We start from the raw sequence: 21499 nt of genomic DNA, 5'->3' as shown, positions 1-21499 counted from the left end.
TTTTCTATATTTTTCTGTATTTTTTTAATGTCATGTGGAAGCTAGAGCTTGACCATAACAAGTGTATTTTATAAGTGTCATTTAAGCATAATCAACACATGTAATACACATAATAGGAAAGATTTACTCCCAACAATGATTTCTCTATTGCCATAAGAAAATCTGATTAAAAGGATCACTGCTTCAGAAAAGCAACTCAGGAGCTTTGGAACAGGAATGCTTCTGAACTCCAGAATGCTCGGAAGCATTCAATTTGTTTTGCCCTACTACATTTTGAAGCTTGCATGGAAAAAATATATTTTTTTATTTGCATTAGTAGGAAATATAATGAACTCTCTACATTTTTAAGGTCTAACACATATCAGATGGGTTTCAAAATGCATATATATATATATATAAAAAACATTATTTATATTACAACTTTCAACATAAGGTAAAAAGTAGATTCTGAAAGTTTTATTGAAAAATTAAGAATTTTCTCCTGGCAGTTATGAATTCTGAAAAAATATATCTTATTTTTTCTTAAATTTCTTGTATAAATATGAAAGACAAATTCAGAAGAAAAAAAAAACCAACACAAAAGAGCTCCAACCTGCAATTCCATGGATCTACCTTTCAGTTATATGCTAGCCTGCCTATCTTTCTTTTAACAGCAATCACATGTGGACATCCTGGGAATCCAGCTCATGGAATGACTAATGGCAGTGAGTTCAATTTAAACGATGTTGTAAATTTTACTTGCAACACTGGGTACTTACTTCAGGGTGCTTCTCGAGCACAGTGCCGAAGCAATGGGCAGTGGAGTAGCCCTTTACCCAACTGCCGAGGTAAGAAACTTTCTCATATGTTCTCTGCTCTCTAATGACTTATTTCAGGCGTGATCCTGCCTTCAAAATATTGTGACATAATTCAGAAACCTGAATTCCTTTAGGAACTTATTGCCACCTTTATCTGAGTTTTTGCATTTCTATATTGGAAGATGGAGTTAGGGCTGAGTATTGGGGAAGCTTAGGCTTTTCAGTATTTTACCTCAAAGTTCTCAAACTGCCATCCCTAGCATTTATTTTATAGACGTATAAAGTGTACTTTGTATCAAAAATTATATTACATTGATAAATCACAGTTGGCTATCTAGCCTGAATTAGATGCACTAGAGTACATTTTCCATAAATAGTCAATTACTCCTATTAAAACACAGTTATGCAAATGAATGTTCCTGCATCAAAACACTATTAATTCTTCTGTAAATCCTAGCAATACTTGAGACATGTTCATAACTTTTGTATATGTGAACCCTGACTTTTCTCTGACCAGAAAAAATGATAAAGTAAGATTTTTCTGATTTTTTTTTTGCAAAGACATATCTAAACTTGATCACTAGTATGCTCTGCTTAAGATGGAGATGTTTGAGAGATAAGAAGGAAGCAAGGGTTTGTGTTATGAAGAAACTTGTGTATCAAATGTACATATTGGGGAAGGACAAAAAGAAGCCATTTTAAAAGGCCCAAGGCCAGGTTGAATGAGGCTTTGGGCAATGTGGTCTAGTGGAGAGTGTCCCTGCCCATGGCAGGGGGGGTTGGAACTAAACGATCTTGAAGGTCTCCTCCAACCCAAACCATTCTATGACTGTATGAATATCTTCTGACTATAAAATAGATGCAAATTGTCAGAGAGGTGAAGTGCAGGTCATGAGGTGAATTATCTAAGATATACTGAAAGATCTCAAAAGCCTGGATAAAAGTTTTTGAGTTACTATATATCCTTCAGTGCTGTTTTTGTGAAGGCTCCAGAAGGATCTAATAATGGATCTCATTTTAAAATGTTGTTCCTGATCATATTCCCTTTTCAGAGCTGGAATTGTCTGAGTCCATTTATAGCTTTTAACAACAGTACTAATTTCCAAATGTGTAAACCAAAAGCAAATAAAAAAATGCTTAGTCTCTGGAGACAACATGATGATTTTGCCTGATATGGAATATGCAAATAAATAGAACACAAAGATCAATTAATCAATCATTTGATCAATTGATCTATCTATACGTATACACGTATGCATTTATGTATGCATACATACACATATACATGTATACATGCATGCATATATATAGAATATGTATATTATATCTAAGATAGATAGATTTTTGAGTGTTAAATTGGAATTGGCGAGGCTGGCAAGATTTTTCTTCTGTGACATTATTTGGCAAATCTTTGCTAAATCATGCATCTTCTGAAAGGAATATCACACATTTCACTTAGGTTTTTCCTTAGGCTGATGAACTTTTCAGTTCTTTTGCATGGATTGTATCTCATGCCTGAATGCTGACTACAGAATTAAGACACTGAAGATTACTTTACAAATTTTAAAACCACTTTTTAGATCATCTCATCTTCTGCTATTGAGAATACAAGTCTGGAATTCTATTGTTCCCTCTGATTAGACAGGTCAGTTAGACAGCTTGTTGAAAAGTGGGTTAGTACTAAAGCAGATGAAATAACTTCTCCAGAAATGCAATGGCTAGTAAGCTTTTCTCGAGTATCTTCTTTCACTGGAAAAATGATGACTTAAATGTTAAATCAATGTAAGTACTATGCTTTTCATCCTTTGTAGGTTGTCTTTAATGTGCTAAAGGAAATTGCATTGAGCAAAGTTTTCCTAAGGATACTAACATTAGGACTAAAAATCATGTAATAAAAAGTTAACTTCAGCTATTGGTAGCTTTATTATCTCCACCTGTTGGTTTATTAAAAATCATATTATATTACAATGGCTGTTCCTAAGAATAATTATTATCTTTGGTGATTAGCTCATCATATTGTTTCAGAGATAGCTGATGCAATTTCAAGCTCAGTGTGTGTGGAATTAGATCTTTCATTCTCATTAAAACAATACAGAGATGACAATTCCCTCAGTCACTACCCTCAGAATTTATTCAAGTGAGTTAACTAGCATAGCAATGTAATTATTGGAACTGAGAAGCAGGAATTAGCAAACTGTTCCTATTTAGGTTCATGTACTTTTTTTCCCCCTTTTATACTGTTTTGTATTGCTAGACTTTAGTGAACAAACTCCTCTATCTCATCTGTGAAGGCATTTAAGTAAGGTTTTAAGGTTTTATTTGTTGAAAATATACATTTTTTTTTTTTCACATATCCTGTAGATGCAGTCCAGATCTGTTCTATTTGACTGTCAGAGGCAGAGATTCAATGGTTTTACTGAAGTTCAACTGCATTTACGAGCTGAGTTACTTGGCTATATACATTGAACTCAAGTATATTTATTAAAATGAAAACAAGTGAAAGTGAAAGAGAAAAAAAAAAGGAAATTCATGAAAAATAATGCAAAGGCTGAGAAGGGTTAAAAAATAAGAACATAAGAATTAGGAGCCTTACAGTTACTCCAACATTATTTCAGTTGTGTCTCCTATCTACTTTCATTTTCCTTTTTTAATTCATCACATGAATTTCAGTTTGATCCAGGCCAATTTATGGTCTAAAATCTTGTTTAAGGAGGTTGGTCTTCTGAAAGTAGTGTATGTTATAGATGCAACTCTGCCAAAATCCATTCACTTAAGAATGGCAAACTCCTATCAGAATGGAGTGGCCCAGAGTTCTCTTAGTTAAGTATCTATAACTTTGTCTATTCTCATGCAGGTGGTGTAAAGTTGGACTTTTGCCTTTCACTCAGTGCCTCGTCACTTCATTGTTCCCTTTACTTAGTACTTCTTTCTCTATAGCAGCAGATATTTTTCAGTGACATACTTGTATTTCTTCCATCATGAACCATGAGGACCTACCTAATCTTGTCACCTACTGCTTCTCTGATGCCTCACTGTAGATCTGTATTACAACACATACAGTTGTTTAGGAACTCTAATCAATAAAGATTTAAGTGTTATTGAAATCAGTGTAACTTAAGTATTTATACAATTACATCTTAAAATAGTGGTCAGTATAGGGAATGGAAAATTAATTGTTTTTCTATACTGGAAAGTTTGTTAGTGTATGATTTGGCAGAATGTAATCTCAAGATAAAAGAAGGAACTAGCTTCTTCTCTGTCTCCTGCGTCAGCAAGAATTTTATTTAAAATACAATTAAAACTGTAACATTTACTCACATGTCACGGTTTTTGTCTTAGAAAATACAAAAATGAAGATGTACAAGAAGTAAAGAACCAATGCTGAGTCTCAGAGCCCTGGCTGAGCATAAGAAAGTCACAGTTAGTGGGAGAAAAAGAGATGGGCAGACTAATATAGAAGTGTTGAGGCATGATCAACCTTGAAGTCCAGGTTGACATTTGAAAAAGATAAGTCATGAAGTTTGCAGTTTCTCTAGGTTCAAGGTGATCAACCTTGAAATCTATGTTGATATTTAAACTGTTTGAAAAAGAGATAGGTCATAAGGTTTGCAGTTTCTTTAAGAAATCCTACTTTTGGGTTCTGTAGAAGAATATGTTATCTTAAGTAAAAATAACTTATAAACGTATTTCTGCACTAAAAGATATTTTGTTGTAGTGCAAAGGGAATAGTCAATATCAACTTCAGTATAAGCACATCAGTTTTTCTATACTCAGTTTCTATACATTGACCTACTACATGCATCTTTGATCTAGAAATTTTGGATATTTTATTTCAATTACATGAAATTTTAAAATATTGTATCAATTGTGTTAAGAATTGGTATTGTTCCTCATTTTAAGTTAGTGTGGTGGGTTGACCTTGCAGTCAGTATGAAGTGGTTTCTCTCTGCTGTTTCTTCTTAATCTTTTCCTCTTCTCTTGTGTGGGTTCTCCACAGGCTGCAATTCCTTCAGGAGTATCCGTCTGCTCTGATGTGGGTCCTCCATTGGCTGTGGAGAATATCTGCTCCCCCCATGGACTACCTTCTCCTCTAACCTTGGTGTTCCCTCTATTCTTTCTCACTAACTTTTTTATGCTCTCCTCCTCTCTCTGTGGCATTTTCTGCCACAGATGATCTTTAAAGTCCCTTCCAACCTAGGCCATTCTATGATTCTATGGACCCAGCTGTGATTCTGTGGAGAGATTGAAAGCTGGGGTTGCTCTGCCTAGAGAAGAGAAGTCTCAGAGGAGTCTTAACAATGTTTATCTAAAGGAGGGTGTAAAAAAAAAGATGGCCAGACTTCTCAGTGGTGTACAGTGAAAGGACAAGAGGCAAAGGGCACAAACCAAAACATAAGAGAAAACTTTTTAACCTGAGGGTAGTCAAGCACCTAAATAGATTGCCCAGAGAGGTTGTGTAGTCTGCATTCTTAGAGGTATTCAAAACCTGACTGGACAAAGCTCTGGGCAGACTGCTTTAGCTGTCCCTTCCAACCACAACTATCTGTGATTCTGTATAATTTATGACTAAAGACTTTAACAGATGCATTTGGAGAATCTTGCTGAGGTGGTATGTGATGTCTCCAGACCTGTTTTTCTTCTGATCCCACTGTTTTAGGCTACAACATAACACAGAGTTAACAAAAATAAGCAGACTGCAAGCTTTGCAGATTAAAACAGTCTCACAGACTAAGGTAAATTGGAACCAAATTATGAGACTGTAACCTAGATCATCTGATCTAGGGTAACTAAATGGATAACTAAGCTAACTCAACCATCTCTGTGTGACTTCGAGCACTCAAAAAACACTTAAAGACATATATAAGTAAAAAAGGATACAACTGTTTTCACAAATTAGATGAATACAGAACAAAAGGAGAGGAACTTCAATGAGTAAAAATTTTATTCCACATATTGACTAAACACTATAAGAGATTATCTAAATCCTAAAAGCCTGAAACCCTACTGTGTCTAGCCTGCAAGCATCAAAGCATATGCTTAACTTAACACTGTTAAGAACCCTAGCTGAAGATGCCTATAGGCTGCTGCTGACAATGAATTTAGGAATTCACTGTGAAACAAAAACTTCTAGTATTCCTTCAAAAGAATGAGAACAGAAGTACAGACCGTTCTGATTCAAACCTCCATATGCTCCAGGCATATTCCCACAGAACACTTCTCTGCATGCATCTACCTAGTTTTATTATCTTGGGCAAAGGCATGTTCTCTTCTGTAAGCTGCCTTCTTGTAACCTCATTAGCATAGTTATATTTACATTATTTCACTGAGACCAGAATTTGATACACCATTTAAGATGTTTACTTTTTGGACCATATGCTGTGAAAATTCCTGTAACATACTTTTAGGATAATTATGGGGGTTTTATTTATAATTTGACATAGTTTGGATTAAAAGATAAATCTGCATAGTTCAAAATGATTAGAGATTCTTTTTGCCCAAAAGAGCTTAAACAAAATAAGCTTGAATGACATTATTTACATGAAAGAAGAGCAGAAAGTCCTTACTGGTTAGATTAACAAATTAAAGTGCATTTCAATGTTGAAATCATGCTGAAATGATAATTTTACATCCATTATTTAAAAAAAAAAAAAATCAAAATTCTGCCAACTAAGTGGCTTATATCAAATTTACTCTTAATAAATTTATTGGAACTTACCTAAAGCAAGTAATAGCACTTCTTCTGGCATAGGCCTTTTCCTCTAAAATTGCATTGTATCTAATGGGTGAAAAACATTTGTATTAAAGTTCATTGTTAGTAATGAATTATGAATTTGGGAACAAAGAAAGTAAATATTCCAGCTCCTTAAATATGTTGCTGAGAAGGGATTGATGTTTCTGGCAAACCTGTATCATTTAATTCAACAGGGGTTTTATGTATGACCTTTCTTTCAAACCTCGGTTGAGTTCACTTAAGTCAATAATGAACTTCACTGAGACTCTACTTGCAGTTACTACAAAATATAGATTACTGCTTGAAGCTATGCAGAAGATTTATTTTATTTTATTTTATTTTGCCACTGAGCTATTATGTATGTATGGGAAACATTGATATATTCAGAAAGTAAAGCTTTTCCCGTGTCTTGGAAAAATTCATTCCTACTGTTTCTTTCACAAGTGAAAAAATGCTTGTTGTGATGTTGGGGTACTTTGTGAGATAAAACCCTCAACTTTTTATAATTATTGGCACAATAATATCTGATTTAAAATTTTTATTTAATCCTATATTTTTGTATATATATATAAAGAAATGTAATAGTCTTTTCTGGAATGTTGAGATCACTGAAGTATGATTTCAAAATCATAATTTTTGAAATAGGACTTTTTCATCTCCTTATGGACTCTGTCTTTCCCTTTATTTCTTTGATAAAGAACATGTCAAATAGTCAGTTTACTTGCCTGTGAACTGGAATTAAATGACATCAGGAAAGTTCCAATAGCCAAATCTGTTTTCTCTTTGTCAAACCTGCCTGAGTCGGACTTGGTGCAGCCTGAATGTGCTACCCCAAAACTAGCTATGAAAATATCAAATCCTAAACCAAATCTGTTCAGTATGTTGGGGTTTTTTTCCCTTTGCAGTTTGGAACTGCTTTTCATTTTGTCTTTGGAAGCACAGAAAGCCGGTCTCTACACTTTCTACTTTTCATAATAACTCTTAACCCCCCAAATGAGAACTGAATCAGATGGTCTCATCAGGGCTCTGCACTCCTGATTGCACTGCAGGTCATTTTTCATGTATTATGCTTGAAGTAAGAACTGCTGTATTAAACACCACACTTAACCACATCTTTTAGAATGCAAGGATTTGCAAGCAGCTTTTCTTGCTGTTTTCTTTGCCTTGGCACTAGATAAACTATCCTATCACCTGCTGCCAGTTCACAAGGTAGTGTCAGATTCATAATCTGCGTCAGGAAAAGTTTATATCCTTTGCTACTGTTCCCTTCAGAATCCATTATATCTTCTTATAAATGAGATTTAAGAGCTTTTCTCCTACTAAAAACATGTTTCTTAAAAACAGAAGTTTTTTGCTGGGAAGATTAGTTTGGCAAAGTTGCAGGGGTTTGAGCTAGCTCACATTCTCCAGTTGTATCAGTAAGTCCGTGCTATTTGGTAGTAATAAAGAATTCAGGTTTCTCTTTGTTCATTTATCCTGGTTTTGCACTGAATTTCTAATTTGAAAGGTTTTTCTTTTTTTTTATCTCATTACTTACAGATTTCTTTTAACATACTTCTTACTCCATTTTTATGTTAGTATAGAGTTAGCTAGCTAATTATCAGAGAACTCTGGCAGAAATTTTCCAATAGAAAACAAGAAAGACTGCATTTTTTGTAACAATGAGAGAATACTTGGCGTGTTTATATCAATGGCAAATATTTTGGAATCCAATTAAAAGCAATGTGTGTCTTAGCTTTTCATCTCACAGACAAACAAATGTCAACTATATACCTTCTTGAATCTATTAATCTTAGTTAAGGTCTTGCTTATACCAAGATATTACTTAGCAAATTATTAGTGTTAATTTGCACTATTACCAACAACATTTATACTACATTAATAACAGTGAATATTTCCTTGGTCTAGGTTCATCGGAAACATGATGACAGGACCTTAGATTTTTGATAGATTTTAATAATGTATGTAAAACCAGAAAGCACTCTGCTTCCTAAATAATATTTTAGTTTTATGTTTTACATGGCCAGAATTTCTATGATAATATCACTCTCCAACTGGCACCCATTGGAAAAATAACAATTAAAAAATCAAACTCCTATGTACTCAAGACTTTTGCAAAGTGAAGTTGCAAGCTGAGCAGTTTGTTGGGTTTTTTGGTTTTGGTGGTGGTGGTGGTGGTTTTTTGCTTTACTTCTCTGAACAGTTAACATTGTTGTATATACTTGACTTTGCACTGAACTTTACTAAAATTCCATAGACTGGAAATTTTGTAATCATGTTTTCACAAGCAGTGCCTTCTTTTTTTATAGTCAGTTTTCTTAGAATTTGTCATAAAGTCAAAGTGAATTCTCTACTTTTATTCGCTCTGAGTGCCAGTCTCTATCCATGTTCTAGATACCAACATTAACGCAATACTTTTCAAATAAAAAAGTTTAAAAACACTGTTGATCAGATATGAAAGTTTAAAAAAGAAGCTTAACATTGTTTCTCTCAAGAAAAAAAGAAAAAGAGCAAGAAGAAGAAATGAAATACTGTGAATTATGTACTTTTTGACGATCATTCAACTTTTTAACAGAAAACTCCCTAACGGACTCTGACATGGTCTTTTCACTTCTTTGTCCTCAAGGGTTTGAATCTACTCAGTGTGAGGTTCCAAAGTCATCAGGGCAGACTTAAAGTATTCTCCTGCTTTTCTCAACAGACTAAATTGAGAGTGCCAGAATTCATTTCCCATGTAACCCTTGACAGCTGTCATTGAGAGAAAGCAATCTCTGTCTACTCTCACCGTGATTTACAACTGAGTCCCCAGGGTGAAAGGCAATCAGGGAAACTACTGCCTTAGTTCTGTATGCTGGCCAACTCAAATCCTTTTCTAAAGTACTCCTTACTGCAGCCCTTCTTAGCAACAGCACGCTCGTGTATATATATATATATACATATTTAAAAATCTATAGCTGATGTTAAATGGCACTGCAGGCATAATTTTGTTTACTTTTTAGCTTGAAGGATAGTATTCTCTGGCATAATCATTTGATAAAACTTCATGTATGATGCAAGAATTTTATTGCACAGAGCACATGCTTAAATTAATGCATTCAGTGACTAATTTGTATTTTATTCATCACTGAGTTGACTAAACAGATACTGCTGGTACACGAATGAGAACACTGTATCATACAGACAAATTGATACTTTGAGACTGTAATATATTCCTTGAACATTCTATATTTCTGCTCTACATGGAGAATTAAGGGTTTTTTCTATTCTCCCTATTGTGTTTCAAAGATAATTCAGTTAGAATTGCTTTTGGGTAGCTTTAGGGCAGCATATCTTCATGAAACAAAGTTCTTTTTTCTTAATTTCTAATACTGGCTTTTTGGGAGCTAACTTGGCAGTCTTATCCATTAAACCAAAGTTTCAACTTTAAGCAGTTATATTTTTATTTTGTTTTATTGTAATAATTTCAACTGTACTAAAAAAAGGGACAGCTGTTGTGAATGCCTGTTAAAATTTAAACCTAGGGAAAGACTTGAGTAATCCATAGAATTGGAAAAATTTTTGAAAATAATTGTATTCATGAATGTGCAAAGCTTTCAATAAATGTGAGAATTTTTGCAATATGCTTCAGATTTTTCTTCTATTTCAATAGAATATTCCGATACTAAAATTGGAAGAATTTGGCCAAATAGTTTCAATGTTGTGTTTCGACTAATCCAGTGTATATTTGAGTGCAGTAACAATGATTTTCAATACATTGCAGTGGAAAAAACATTTTTGCTCTTTGTTCTTTCACTGTTTATTTTACTGCTTTTTACTTTTACAGTATTTTTATCTGTGCAGTATTTCACTGTTTATTTTAAAATAAAACAGTTTATCACTTTGATCGAAAAATAAGCATTCAATATGATGGTTAAAGAAATAGTACTTTCCAATATTCTGGAGTTCTCACAAATCCCAAATGGTATTTCCACATGACTGATAGTCCATGAAGCCATGGCAAGTTGTCTGCATTTTTACTCTGGAAGGCCTTTTTGTTGTAAAGGTTTGTGCCTGTAGATGCCTAGTATCCTCCCCATTCCAGCAAAAGAGAGTACCAGGGAATCTGCTGCATTTCTGTCCCTCATTCAGAACTTCAGGCAAGACATTACTTTTCTCCCCAGAGCTGCCTTATCTTGGAGGCACTGTGTGAACATAGCAAGCAGTGTTCTTCATGGTAAAGTGGTTGCAGAGCATTCCTTCTGTCTTCACATAGACTCTCAAGAAAACATAGCAATGACTTTTTAAAATGGCAGTGGCAGACAAGCTCTCACTTAGGATGTGATAAAAGTCTAGGCTTTTAATCAGCCTGAAGATTATCAAAGAAGTGGCTTGTTTTAAAGACTGTCCTGTGTTCTGGAGGTGGGTATTCTTTATCACTCCTGTTTGTGGTTTGTTGAAGAGCAGAAGTTAAGATATTTGTTTTTCTGGACAGGAAAAGATGTAAGAGGGCATATGAGCCTCTAACATAGTCCTTAGTGCCTTCAATTCCAGTGATCAGGTTTGATTCCAGAACCTGCTTCTAGGACAGTTTGTTTTATCCTGTTGCTGTTTAATATAAAACAAACAAAAAATATGGAAAGGTTCTGTGTAGCAGAGAGAATTTATAAACCAGGTTTATATTTTCTTATCAGTGGAAAACTGTCCATAAGACAGAAGCATGAAACTAGGGAAAAGTTCAGATTTATAGGCAATCTTTTGATTCAAAGGTATTGAAAAAGCATAAAAATGATACCATGTCCTCTTGCCAGAACTGAAAGAAAGGTGTGCAATTAGGCTCCTTTGTATCCTAGGAGTAGTGAAAGGCAAAAGAAGCATAATGGCACTCTTGCAAATCCAGGTATTGGAAACTGGTAACTGTCATTCAATGGGAATAAGGTTGCATGTGTATCTGTGTCAGTAATGTCAAGGTCAGACAGACCTGAAACAGTAATGTAGATCACCAAAACAATACCTATACACTGCTCAATGCACACATAAAATATTTTTCTTTAAGAAACTTGAAAGAACTGGTAATATTTAACATCTTCTAATCATTGAAAGTTCAGAAATTGTATAGTAGAACATATGCATTCTTGCTGTACTTAGTGCTTTTAAACATTGGAAGCACAACAAAGCAACTTTAATAATACTAAAAGCAGACTACTGAACATGCACCTGCACTGTGGATCTGTGAGAGTGCAGCAAGGAGTCCTAGTTGTACCAGGATAAGATTTCTAATACAGAAAAGTTTTAAATATGATTGATAAATTGATGTTAATTCACCTTTGAACTATTACAGTTTTTTGGGGTTTATTCCAGAGGATTTTTACAGTCATAAAAGACAATGAATTTCCATACATTTTTACCTGTATAGAGATTATTTAAAGAAAGAGCTTCCCTTGCTGGTGATCAAGATGGTTGCTAAAATAGGTAGATATCAGTAGAATGGAAAAGTGTTATTTTGCTGTCACCACTTTTCAGTATGCAGTTTCATTGCAAAATGATGTACTGATTAGAGCATGGACATAGGTCTCAGAAAACCTGCATTCTGCACCAGTATAAATATTCCATACAACCTTGGCCAGCAATTTGTGATATGATGGGTCACAATACTGATACTGTGTTATTGTGAAGCTGGGTGTCAAAACTGCATTACCATCTAATAGCAATTTTATTTAAATAGAAAGATTGTGAAACATTCACTTCTGCATTTGAAATTAAATATATCTATATTTTAAACTAAACAGTGCCTGGGCATGGGAACTTAATTGCCTCTACTAATTAAGAAGGTTCTCCAACAAGTTTTTCATTTGAACCAAGTAGCATATGCACAGGAATTGTTCAGAGTATGGTTCAGGGGTTAGCACGGGCAGCAGGACCATTCCTGATGAGCGGTTCAGAGAAATTCACCTGAGCCTGGAGGACAGCAGAGCGCAACAGCATAGACATGGCCACTGTCTTCTGGCCTCATGCCAGAGAACAGGCGCTGGTATTCTTCTTGTCAATATAGATGTAGCTTCCAATGTTCAGTATGTACATACGTAGAGAGATTGAGTTTAAGGATATGTTTGTACAAGGCAACTTACAACTATGCAGAGGATGCAGGCTAGTTCCAAAAGCAGAAGCTTTGCAGCAGCATCTACACAGCATTATACCACGTTTAATTGCCTAAGGAACAGGGTTAATTGGGATGCAGCGTGCATTGCTTCTGGGAGCTGTATTAGTTTCTGTAACAAAGAATTTCACTGTGAATACAGACATATGAGCTCATTCAGATCTAGCTTAATATTTTGGTAAGGTTTCATGTCAGTGGGTTGTATGTTTTACAGACTTTCACTTGTGTCTCACTCTTTTATACAGTGATAGTTTATATTGCCTGTGAAAGAATTAGACTTAGTTGACAGTGATTAGTAAAAATTGAAAAAAGCAGTAACAAAGAATGAAATATGTTTTTGTGTAACGTATAATGATTAAAGCATTTTCTCTTGATAGGACTCTTAAATAGAGATCCCCAGAGGCAGGAATGTTCAGGGTTCTTCAAAGAAAGTACAGAGACAGAGACACAGAGTTCCACATCCAAATCTTTCACAAGAGCAGTGAGATTTTAGGACTTTGCATTTTTCCCTTTTTTATAGGACAAAAAAAGTCAGGAGGTAAAAAGGTGGTTTTTTCTGTCAATGAAATCCCAGTGTAAACACATATTTATTTAACCTGTACGTATGTAATTTATGTATAACATTTATATAACATTAAATTTAAATAAATGTTGGTAGCATGAAATATAAGCTAAATTGTTATAATGTAAGCTAAATGTAACTTCTCTGGTGAATTATTTCATAAGATTCACCATAAAACAGAATGGGAATAGTTTCAGTTAGGGTACTCTGTAGCTTTACTACTCCTCAGGAAAAAAAACCAAACCAAACCAAAACAAAAAAGCAGGTCTCTTCCATTAGCCATCTCTTCATCAGTCTAGATAATGCCTTACTAAAGCTTTATGTACATCGTTGTACTACCTAATGATTTTAAAATATATTTTGCTTTTCTGTGCCGTATTATCTTCAGTGTTTTTAACAACCATCAGTAGAAATAGGTTTGCTTCATGCCAAAGCGTGTTCTTCCTCTCCCCCCAACCCCAAATATTGCTTCTAAACTAATTTTTATGAAGGAAAAATTTGAATTCATATGGGAAGTTCTGTAGATCTAGGTGTATGCTTGTCTAGAATCCATTGCAAGATTGAAATCGTGAACATTTAATACTTTTGAGGTTGTGCCTTTAAAAGAGAAAGAGCAATAAAAAGTTTTAACCGTTTTTCATCCAAAATTAAATTTTAGGATGTAAATATTTCTTTAAAATCCTGATACTTTTTAGCTGATTGAATGAAACAGTCTTTCAATGAATGAACGTTTGCAAAAGCTGACTTGTTCTAGTGTATTGGCTAATCAGAAAATTTAAATTATATGTATGATAACATTTAATCTTTTGGAGAAAAGTATGATTCAGGAGTAAAAAACAGTGCATTAGTAACTCAATATGTCATACCTCTAAAATTGTAATGCTACCTGACATTCTTCAATGTTTTCTTTTTCATGAAATTTATTTTGAACTAGGTGATATATTTGAAAGGTAGATTCCTGTCATTGTTTGATGAGCTGTAATTTATAATATTCTAAGTATTTATTTAGTTACTTATACCATTATGTTTAGAGTGAAGACTGGGGAGGGGTGGAGGAGGCATTTATAACTTTTCAGGCAGCTTTCAGATGGATAGACAGAAAAGTTGGGAGTTTGCAATGGAGACATCAGTGTCTCATCATAATCTTCTACCAAGAAACCATCATGTTCACTGCAGGGTATAAAACGAAGGACTGGGGGGGGGGCGGATATACCTTTTATAAAAACTAAACAGTCATGACAAAACCCGTAATTTTTTAGGTTTTTAACTGCTATCTGAAAAATAACTTCATGAGTTTTGGTTCTTAGCCTCACTCCTGCTCCACTATCAAATATTTGATTTTTCACCATCTTCCTTTTTCTATTCTACACATTAATAGCAGAAAATGTTCTTGTTAATGTTGGAAGCAATTTTTCTCACTACAGGAAATGAAAAAAGAAAATGTTCAAGTGCTATTTAAACTATGTACCAGTTTGATTTTAATTTGATTTCCTTCACATAAAAATTATATAAAAGACTAAACTAAACCTACCAAGAGAACAATAAAAAATTCCTCCAATTTCTTTTTTATCTTTGAATGACCTGTATGTCCAAGACTATTACAAGAACTAGAGTAAAAACATAGTATTACTTTCAAAGCAGAAGGTCTGGAGACTTACTTAGGAGTCAACATATCAGATATTTAAGTCAAATTAAAACCACAAAGGATATCAAATGGACCACAGTTGTCAGCTGCTAGTGAAGTAACAAATAATCACTGTTACACTTTATTTATGACATTGCTATTATGCATCAGTGATGAACACCGTTTGTCTTACAGTGGTGAACTGTTCTGATCCTGGCTTTGTGGAAAATGCAATTCGGCATGGACAGCAGAATTATCCTGAAAGTTTCAAATTTGGAACGAGTGTGGCATACCATTGCAAGAAGGGCTTTTATCTGTTGGGCTCATCTGCTTTGACCTGTAAAGCTAATGGCTTATGGGATAGATCATTACCAAAGTGTTTGTGTAAGTATTCATTCAGTTGGATTAACATTAAAGAGTGGTCCATGATTTTTAGTCATGATAGACAAAAAAAAATAAATGTAGTCATCTATTGAGGAACAAACTGGACTTTAGGATCAATGTATTGCTCAGTAAGAAAACATTAAAACAAAATGTCATACAACTTGTCATTAGTAAAAATGTGTTTAGAGGGAACTGTGGAGCTATTATTTCAAATGCCAAAAAGTTAAGATTAATTTCCCCTTTTGGTGTATTGTTAAGATATCTGAAAACAGGTAGGGAATTCTGAAATTAGTATTTAGATGTTATCATTTAGATTGATAGTCTAAGACCATTAATGCCTATCTCAGAATTATTTTTTTCAGACATATTGAAGTGTGTATGTGAGAATGAATCTGTGAAATTTTGTATAGGAAAAGTTTGCTCAAGAAGGTCTTTTCATAACATCATTTCATAATTCCTTCATCACTTTTTCCTCAAAGAGGGAGGACATCTTGTCATGTTTCCTATAATCAATTCAGTGAGCTTCAGATCTCTGGAAAATAACGGTTTGGCTGACTTTCATTTTCTATTGACAAATTTTTCTTCTCTGATCACTATTAATTTTCTGACATTAGATTTCTGAATTAGAAGGCAATTATAGGAAATAATAAATGAAATGAAAGTATACTTTAATTTGCAAACACATCAGGTGGTTTTAAAGTTTTTGTTTTGCAGAATTGTGATTGTTTACTTAAATGATTCCTTTTGTGAATTTATACTTATATACCAATCAGATCAATAAGTGTAACTGGGTTAGTAAATTTCTTTGTTATGCTTGCTTTCTTCTTACTGCTATGTATCTAAAATCGATATGACCCAAGCAGTTTTGTTTTGATTTTCACAACAATCTACACTTTCAATATCTGTCGATAAGAACTATAATCTGAAAACTGGGTTTATTCACATTTGAAAAATTAAATAATTAAGCAAAATACATTTTAAATACAAAATAGCTGCATAAAATTGTTCATTTGGCAAGAATATTTTACTGATGCAAGCATGTGCATCACTTTTTGTTTCTTAGAAAAACGATTATGAAAGTCCATGGCCCAATTCTGTTGGTGATCCCTTCCTACTTCCAGGACTGGGGTTTCAGTGTGAAGGGACACTCCTTATGGAAGGGGCAGAAGAGGATGGGGAATCAAAATCGCTTAGAATAGCTACCCATCTTTCCACATCAAGTGTTTTGGAAGTTTGATAGCAGTTACATGGCTTTCTGGTTTTAGGCAGAGGTCAATGAAAGTCTTAGGTGCCCCTCCTCAGAACAGGAATACCTGACCTTGCTGTGGAAACTATTGATGGAGGACCTGGGAACTTTCAGATGAGCCCGGGAGGTGCCTACATTCCTCAAACACCTACTGGATTAGCTGCTGCTAATTTGCTGCTGATGGACCAAAACACTATCTGAATCCTAAATACCATCAGGACAGATATAACATTCTTTCCCCTGAGAAAAGCTCAGTGAAATGAAGAGGGCTCTTTCTATGAGAAAGATCTGTTTATCTATTCACAGATGAAGTCAGTTAGAGTCTTTTCAAGTACTGTGAGAAAGATTTAATTTTCAAAGGTTATCAGTGATAATCTCCTTTATTCAAGCGTAAGATTGCTTTTGGTGATAAGGCAAAGTGCTTAAAGAGGCAGATGAGAAAAATTCTGAACCCAAAGTGCACACAATGTTTACTATGAACAATCTAGTTCAAGAGTAAAAAAGTAGAAACATACTGCTCCTTTATATGTGTCGTGATTTAGCCCTGGCTGGCAACTAAACTAGTAATCCTGTACTAAAAATATTTAACTGAATTTTTTCTCAAACTAAATATACACATTAATTTAAGCATAAATATGATTAATAATTTACAAAAATTATCAATAATCCGTTTTCCTCTTGCTCACTTTAGTGCAACACAATGCTATAATAATACTACAGATGAAGGTTTTTTACTCTTCTATACTGCCTAAACTCTGTTTAATTATTTTATAGATACGATAAAGCCATTATTATATCTGTAGTATAAATGCACATTGCAACATTAGTCTTATTTGCTTTCTTCTTTCCCAACCTTTTCAGAAATAATGTGTACTATTTGTATGGAAGGACGGTGAATGGAAATGAATGAGGAAAGAGACCTCTGCATATTTTCAGGGAAAGGCTAAACTGGATGGGTTAGTTTTACATGTAGTTTTATGTTTAATCATACAAATGATCAGTAAATCACCTATAGCAACAGCAAAACTGAAGATACGGAGGAGATGAAATCCAGACAGAAGTTTATGTTGTGTGGAATAAGCCTCATATGTAAAGGTTAAAATAAGCTTTTTTTCTGTGCCATAAAAACATCATATAATATTGTGCTCTTTCCTCTCTTAGCCATTTCTTGTGGACATCCTGGGGTACCTGCCAATGCAGTTCTTTCAGGAGACAAATTTACATATGGCTCCATAATTCACTATTCTTGCACAGCGGGTCGAAGGCTCATAGGAAATTCTACTAGGGAGTGCCAAGAAGATAGCCACTGGAGTGGGACACTCCCTCACTGTTCAGGTACTTGTACCAACCATCATCTGAATGGTCACCTTGTAATTACATGAATAAGGCTATTCTCACACAATTTTTAACTACAATGGGATATTTGTTTGGTTTCTTTTCCAAATATATTTTAATTTCACCAATAGCCACTCAGCTGAATTATAGCTATTTATCGAACTATTCTCATATATTGTCTCATTCTCTTTGTCACTACTTCATAAATTTACTCCTTAGGTAGATGCTATAATTGTATACTGCAATATATAAAAGCCACAAAACACTATTTAAAACCGGTAGAGTTCTGCTTAAAAAGGATGCATGTGTTAAATTTTAGTTTTATGAACACTGTTTTGTGTAAAAAATGGTTGTCACATACAAAAATGTTGAATAAAAAACATCACAGCAAAGTTATGAGATGGTAAACTTCATACATTATGTTCCTCTTTCCACTTACAGAAATATTCTTTATTAGTGCCACAATGTGCCAATACAATAAACCTCTGCAATGTTCTTGGTGATGTCAGGAAGTACAGAAACAGTTTATTGTCTCCTGGACTAACTATGGAAGTTTAGAAGAAGCCATAAAACATTACACAGTTTTGTTGAAGTCAAGAGCTCAGATGAGGATTGGCTGCTAAGGACATCCACAGTGTATTAATAGGTTTTGTAATGGAAACAAGTCTACGCACTTCAGTATATAAGAAAATAAATACCTGACAGGTTTCAGAAGAAAATTTAATGCGAAAATTGTTGCATAATTTCATATTATAGAATCTTCTTGCAACTTGCCCTAAGCTCTTGGACATGCCCACTGTTGCACTGCTCTGATTCAATGTGGTTCAATTCAGATTTGACCTAATTTAAATAGATGTAAGGTATTTAAATTCTGTACTTTGAAAAGCTCTTAATAAGTACTCATTGAAAATGATCCATTCATAAGCTGATTCTGCAAGAATGCTGAGGAAAGGAAGTGAATTTAAATCACTAATGTTTCTTTTCTGCTCTCTGCTGCTAAAGGAGGAAAGTTTACTTAGAGTCTTCTCACATCACTAGATCTCACTGCCATCATGGTCTCTATGCCTAGACCTGAAAGGAATCTCTGCAGGACAATCATATGGATAGTTTCCGCATAGAATTGGCCTTTTCTTGCTTATCTTAAGCCCACATTTGTGCCACTTTCACCTTTTTATCCAGTACAAAATGCCAGATCTGATATTGCACCAAGACTTTAAATTTTTTAAGGTCAGATCTTCTAGTGCTACTACACAAAATTTCCTACCACAAGTGAACTTCTCATGCTAGTGGACAGAAATTTTAATCACTAGTAATTGAGAGTCTTTAGATATCAGTCATGAATATGATAGTATTTCTATAGACTCATAGATTTTTAAAACATTAACGACCACTGTAGTCATCTCCTATGATGGGGAAAATATTCCTAGTGTAACTAAAACATTGTTATTGATGCAAAATTTAATTTTCTAAGTTTGAACATGATGTGACGCTGTCTTGAGAGCAGGGTGATTCCCTAGGAAAATGAGAAGTCTATCTCTGTTAACTCAATTAAAATAATCAAATAAAAACTCCCAAACAGCCAAAAAACCTAAAAAGGTGTATTATTCATTTAAGGCATTCGGAATTATAAAAAATAACTTCATTTTCCATGTTAAGTATTCAGGAGATTACTCCATTAAAAAAACAATATGAATAATTTGTATTCATGATGTCAGTGAAAGAACGATTGTGCCCTGGACAACTGAGACAGCTAATTGCTTTTACACTTAAGGGATATGAAAAACAGTCCCAATATAACATTTGAAACCTGTAGTCTGTTTCTGTATGGGATTTATTTATTATATATTAATATATGTTTGAATACATGATGGTATAAATATAATCTCAGAGTTTGTGGTCACCTGGGACCTGTTGCAGTGATCGACATTTGTATCTTATGAGTTAAGTGATAGTTGAGATTTTTGTTTAAGATGACTCACAGTCATTTTTCAGTAATGGATATGTAGTCATCTACATTACTAAATAAAGAAGAGTCTAGATCTTCCTGCTACTGTAACTGCCTTTATCTATACCTTTTGATTACAAACTTGCATGATTCCAGTTTAAACCTTCTCCAAGACAAAACTGGGTGTGTCCAATAAAAAAAATCTAGTCATTCATCTGGAGTAATTCCCTCAGCAAAGTCCCAAAGCAACGTGGGACATCATCAGAATTTTATAATCAGATCCTTCTGCCCTGAACAATTCCTGCAGTCTTTGCATTCGCAAACCAAAGTATGTGCACATGTCTGTTTTAATCTGTAAATGTGCCACAGTGGTAGCTTGAATCACAGCCCTCATGTTATTTCACACATTTTAAGCAGATAAAAATGCCTGTGAAATAGTAATGTCTTGGAGTAAGGAGAAGCAGATGGCATCCAGAGACCACATCTAGACTGCTGATTGAACAGTGCCAGGGCATAGGTCATAGATGCTAGTACTCGATGACCTAGATCATTATGCTCTTAGAATTGTCCCCAGAATAGTTTTCACCCATCCCAACTAGGACTCCATCAAACAATGCACAGATACTTTGCAAGTTGGTGGTGTGCTGGAGGTCATTCTCAACAGCCACTTTGGATGCAGCCACCTTGTTTTGTAGAGTGAGTTTAACAGTATAGATGTGGACAGAATATACCAGCTGGCTTCAAGACACTCACACTGTTTACAAGCATGTATCTAGAAAAGAAAATCTAGGTCCAAATGCTGTAGGGCAGGGTGACAAGGAGAATCTATTCTAGAAGAAGCTAGTACTAAGCAAAGTGGACACAATCAAAGCCCACAAGTTAGCCTTGAATTCAGGAATGTCGCCTGGTCTCCTTTTATGAGAAAGCATGATTGTATCCAACCAAAGTGTCTGTCTCAAACTTGCTGTACTGAAAATCTTATGCCACACACATAATCATACTTTCTGACATTTCTAAAATAAAAGTTTGAGTTTTCTCAATGTTTTACTATTGTTATTCCTTTGTTCAAGATTTTGTCCTTCATTGGAGAGGTGTGCCTGTGATAAAAAACTATGTAAGAAGATACAGTCTTCAACCTATGAAATTATTTACACATATTTAAAAAAAACCAAACCATAGTTTTAATAGAAATTCAATCTAGACGTATAACTTGAAAATGTAGAACAAAGGATAGTGTTGCTATGAATCACAATTTAGACACAGAGGGATTTAGGAGAGAAAAATTTTTATGTCAAAATTTATGATAAATTGTTGATACTGGGACCATACTTCCTTGACCATCTTGGATAGCATTTTCTGTAGCAGCTGCTTTATATGATAAGGCAATTGACTGATTCATCAGACTATGAGGACAAGTTTGAAAGGTCTGGTTTGCAGCACCTTCTTTCTCTTCTAAAATTTTAACCAATACTTGTGTAGGAATTTAAAGGATAAGGAAAATGATGAGGTGTCCTTTCCATTCTTGACAGACACAGAGGGCCACGTACCATTTAGTCTTTTCTGTGGATATATATATTTCAAATATATTTCTTAAGAAACTTGAATATGGTTCTCTTCACTCTTGCTGTTACCTAATTTTTGTTATTAGAAATTATTATTAGCAGAGAAGTTGAACAATAAAATACAACATGTAGAAAACGTTATTTATATCAAAAAGACAACAAATTTTTTGAACTGACAAA

General features: G+C 34.3%; 1 protein-coding gene across 1 annotated transcript in view; it reads left to right on the top strand.

The window, feature by feature from the left end:
- Positions 1-21499, top strand: part of CSMD1 (CUB and Sushi multiple domains 1) — a 1238533-nt gene that overhangs the window by 1177499 nt on the left and 39535 nt on the right. Inside the window, exons 54-56 of the mRNA XM_054821261.1 lie at positions 654-827; positions 15043-15231; positions 17639-17812. Of these exons, the coding sequence (XP_054677236.1) occupies positions 654-827; positions 15043-15231; positions 17639-17812 (537 nt within the window). The remainder of the gene's footprint in view (positions 1-653; positions 828-15042; positions 15232-17638; positions 17813-21499) is intronic.

The sequence above is a fragment of the Grus americana genome, chromosome 3 (genome assembly GCF_028858705.1).
Source record: "Grus americana isolate bGruAme1 chromosome 3, bGruAme1.mat, whole genome shotgun sequence".
NCBI lineage: Eukaryota > Metazoa > Chordata > Aves > Gruiformes > Gruidae > Grus > Grus americana.
This window is presented reverse-complemented; position numbering and strand designations above follow the sequence as displayed.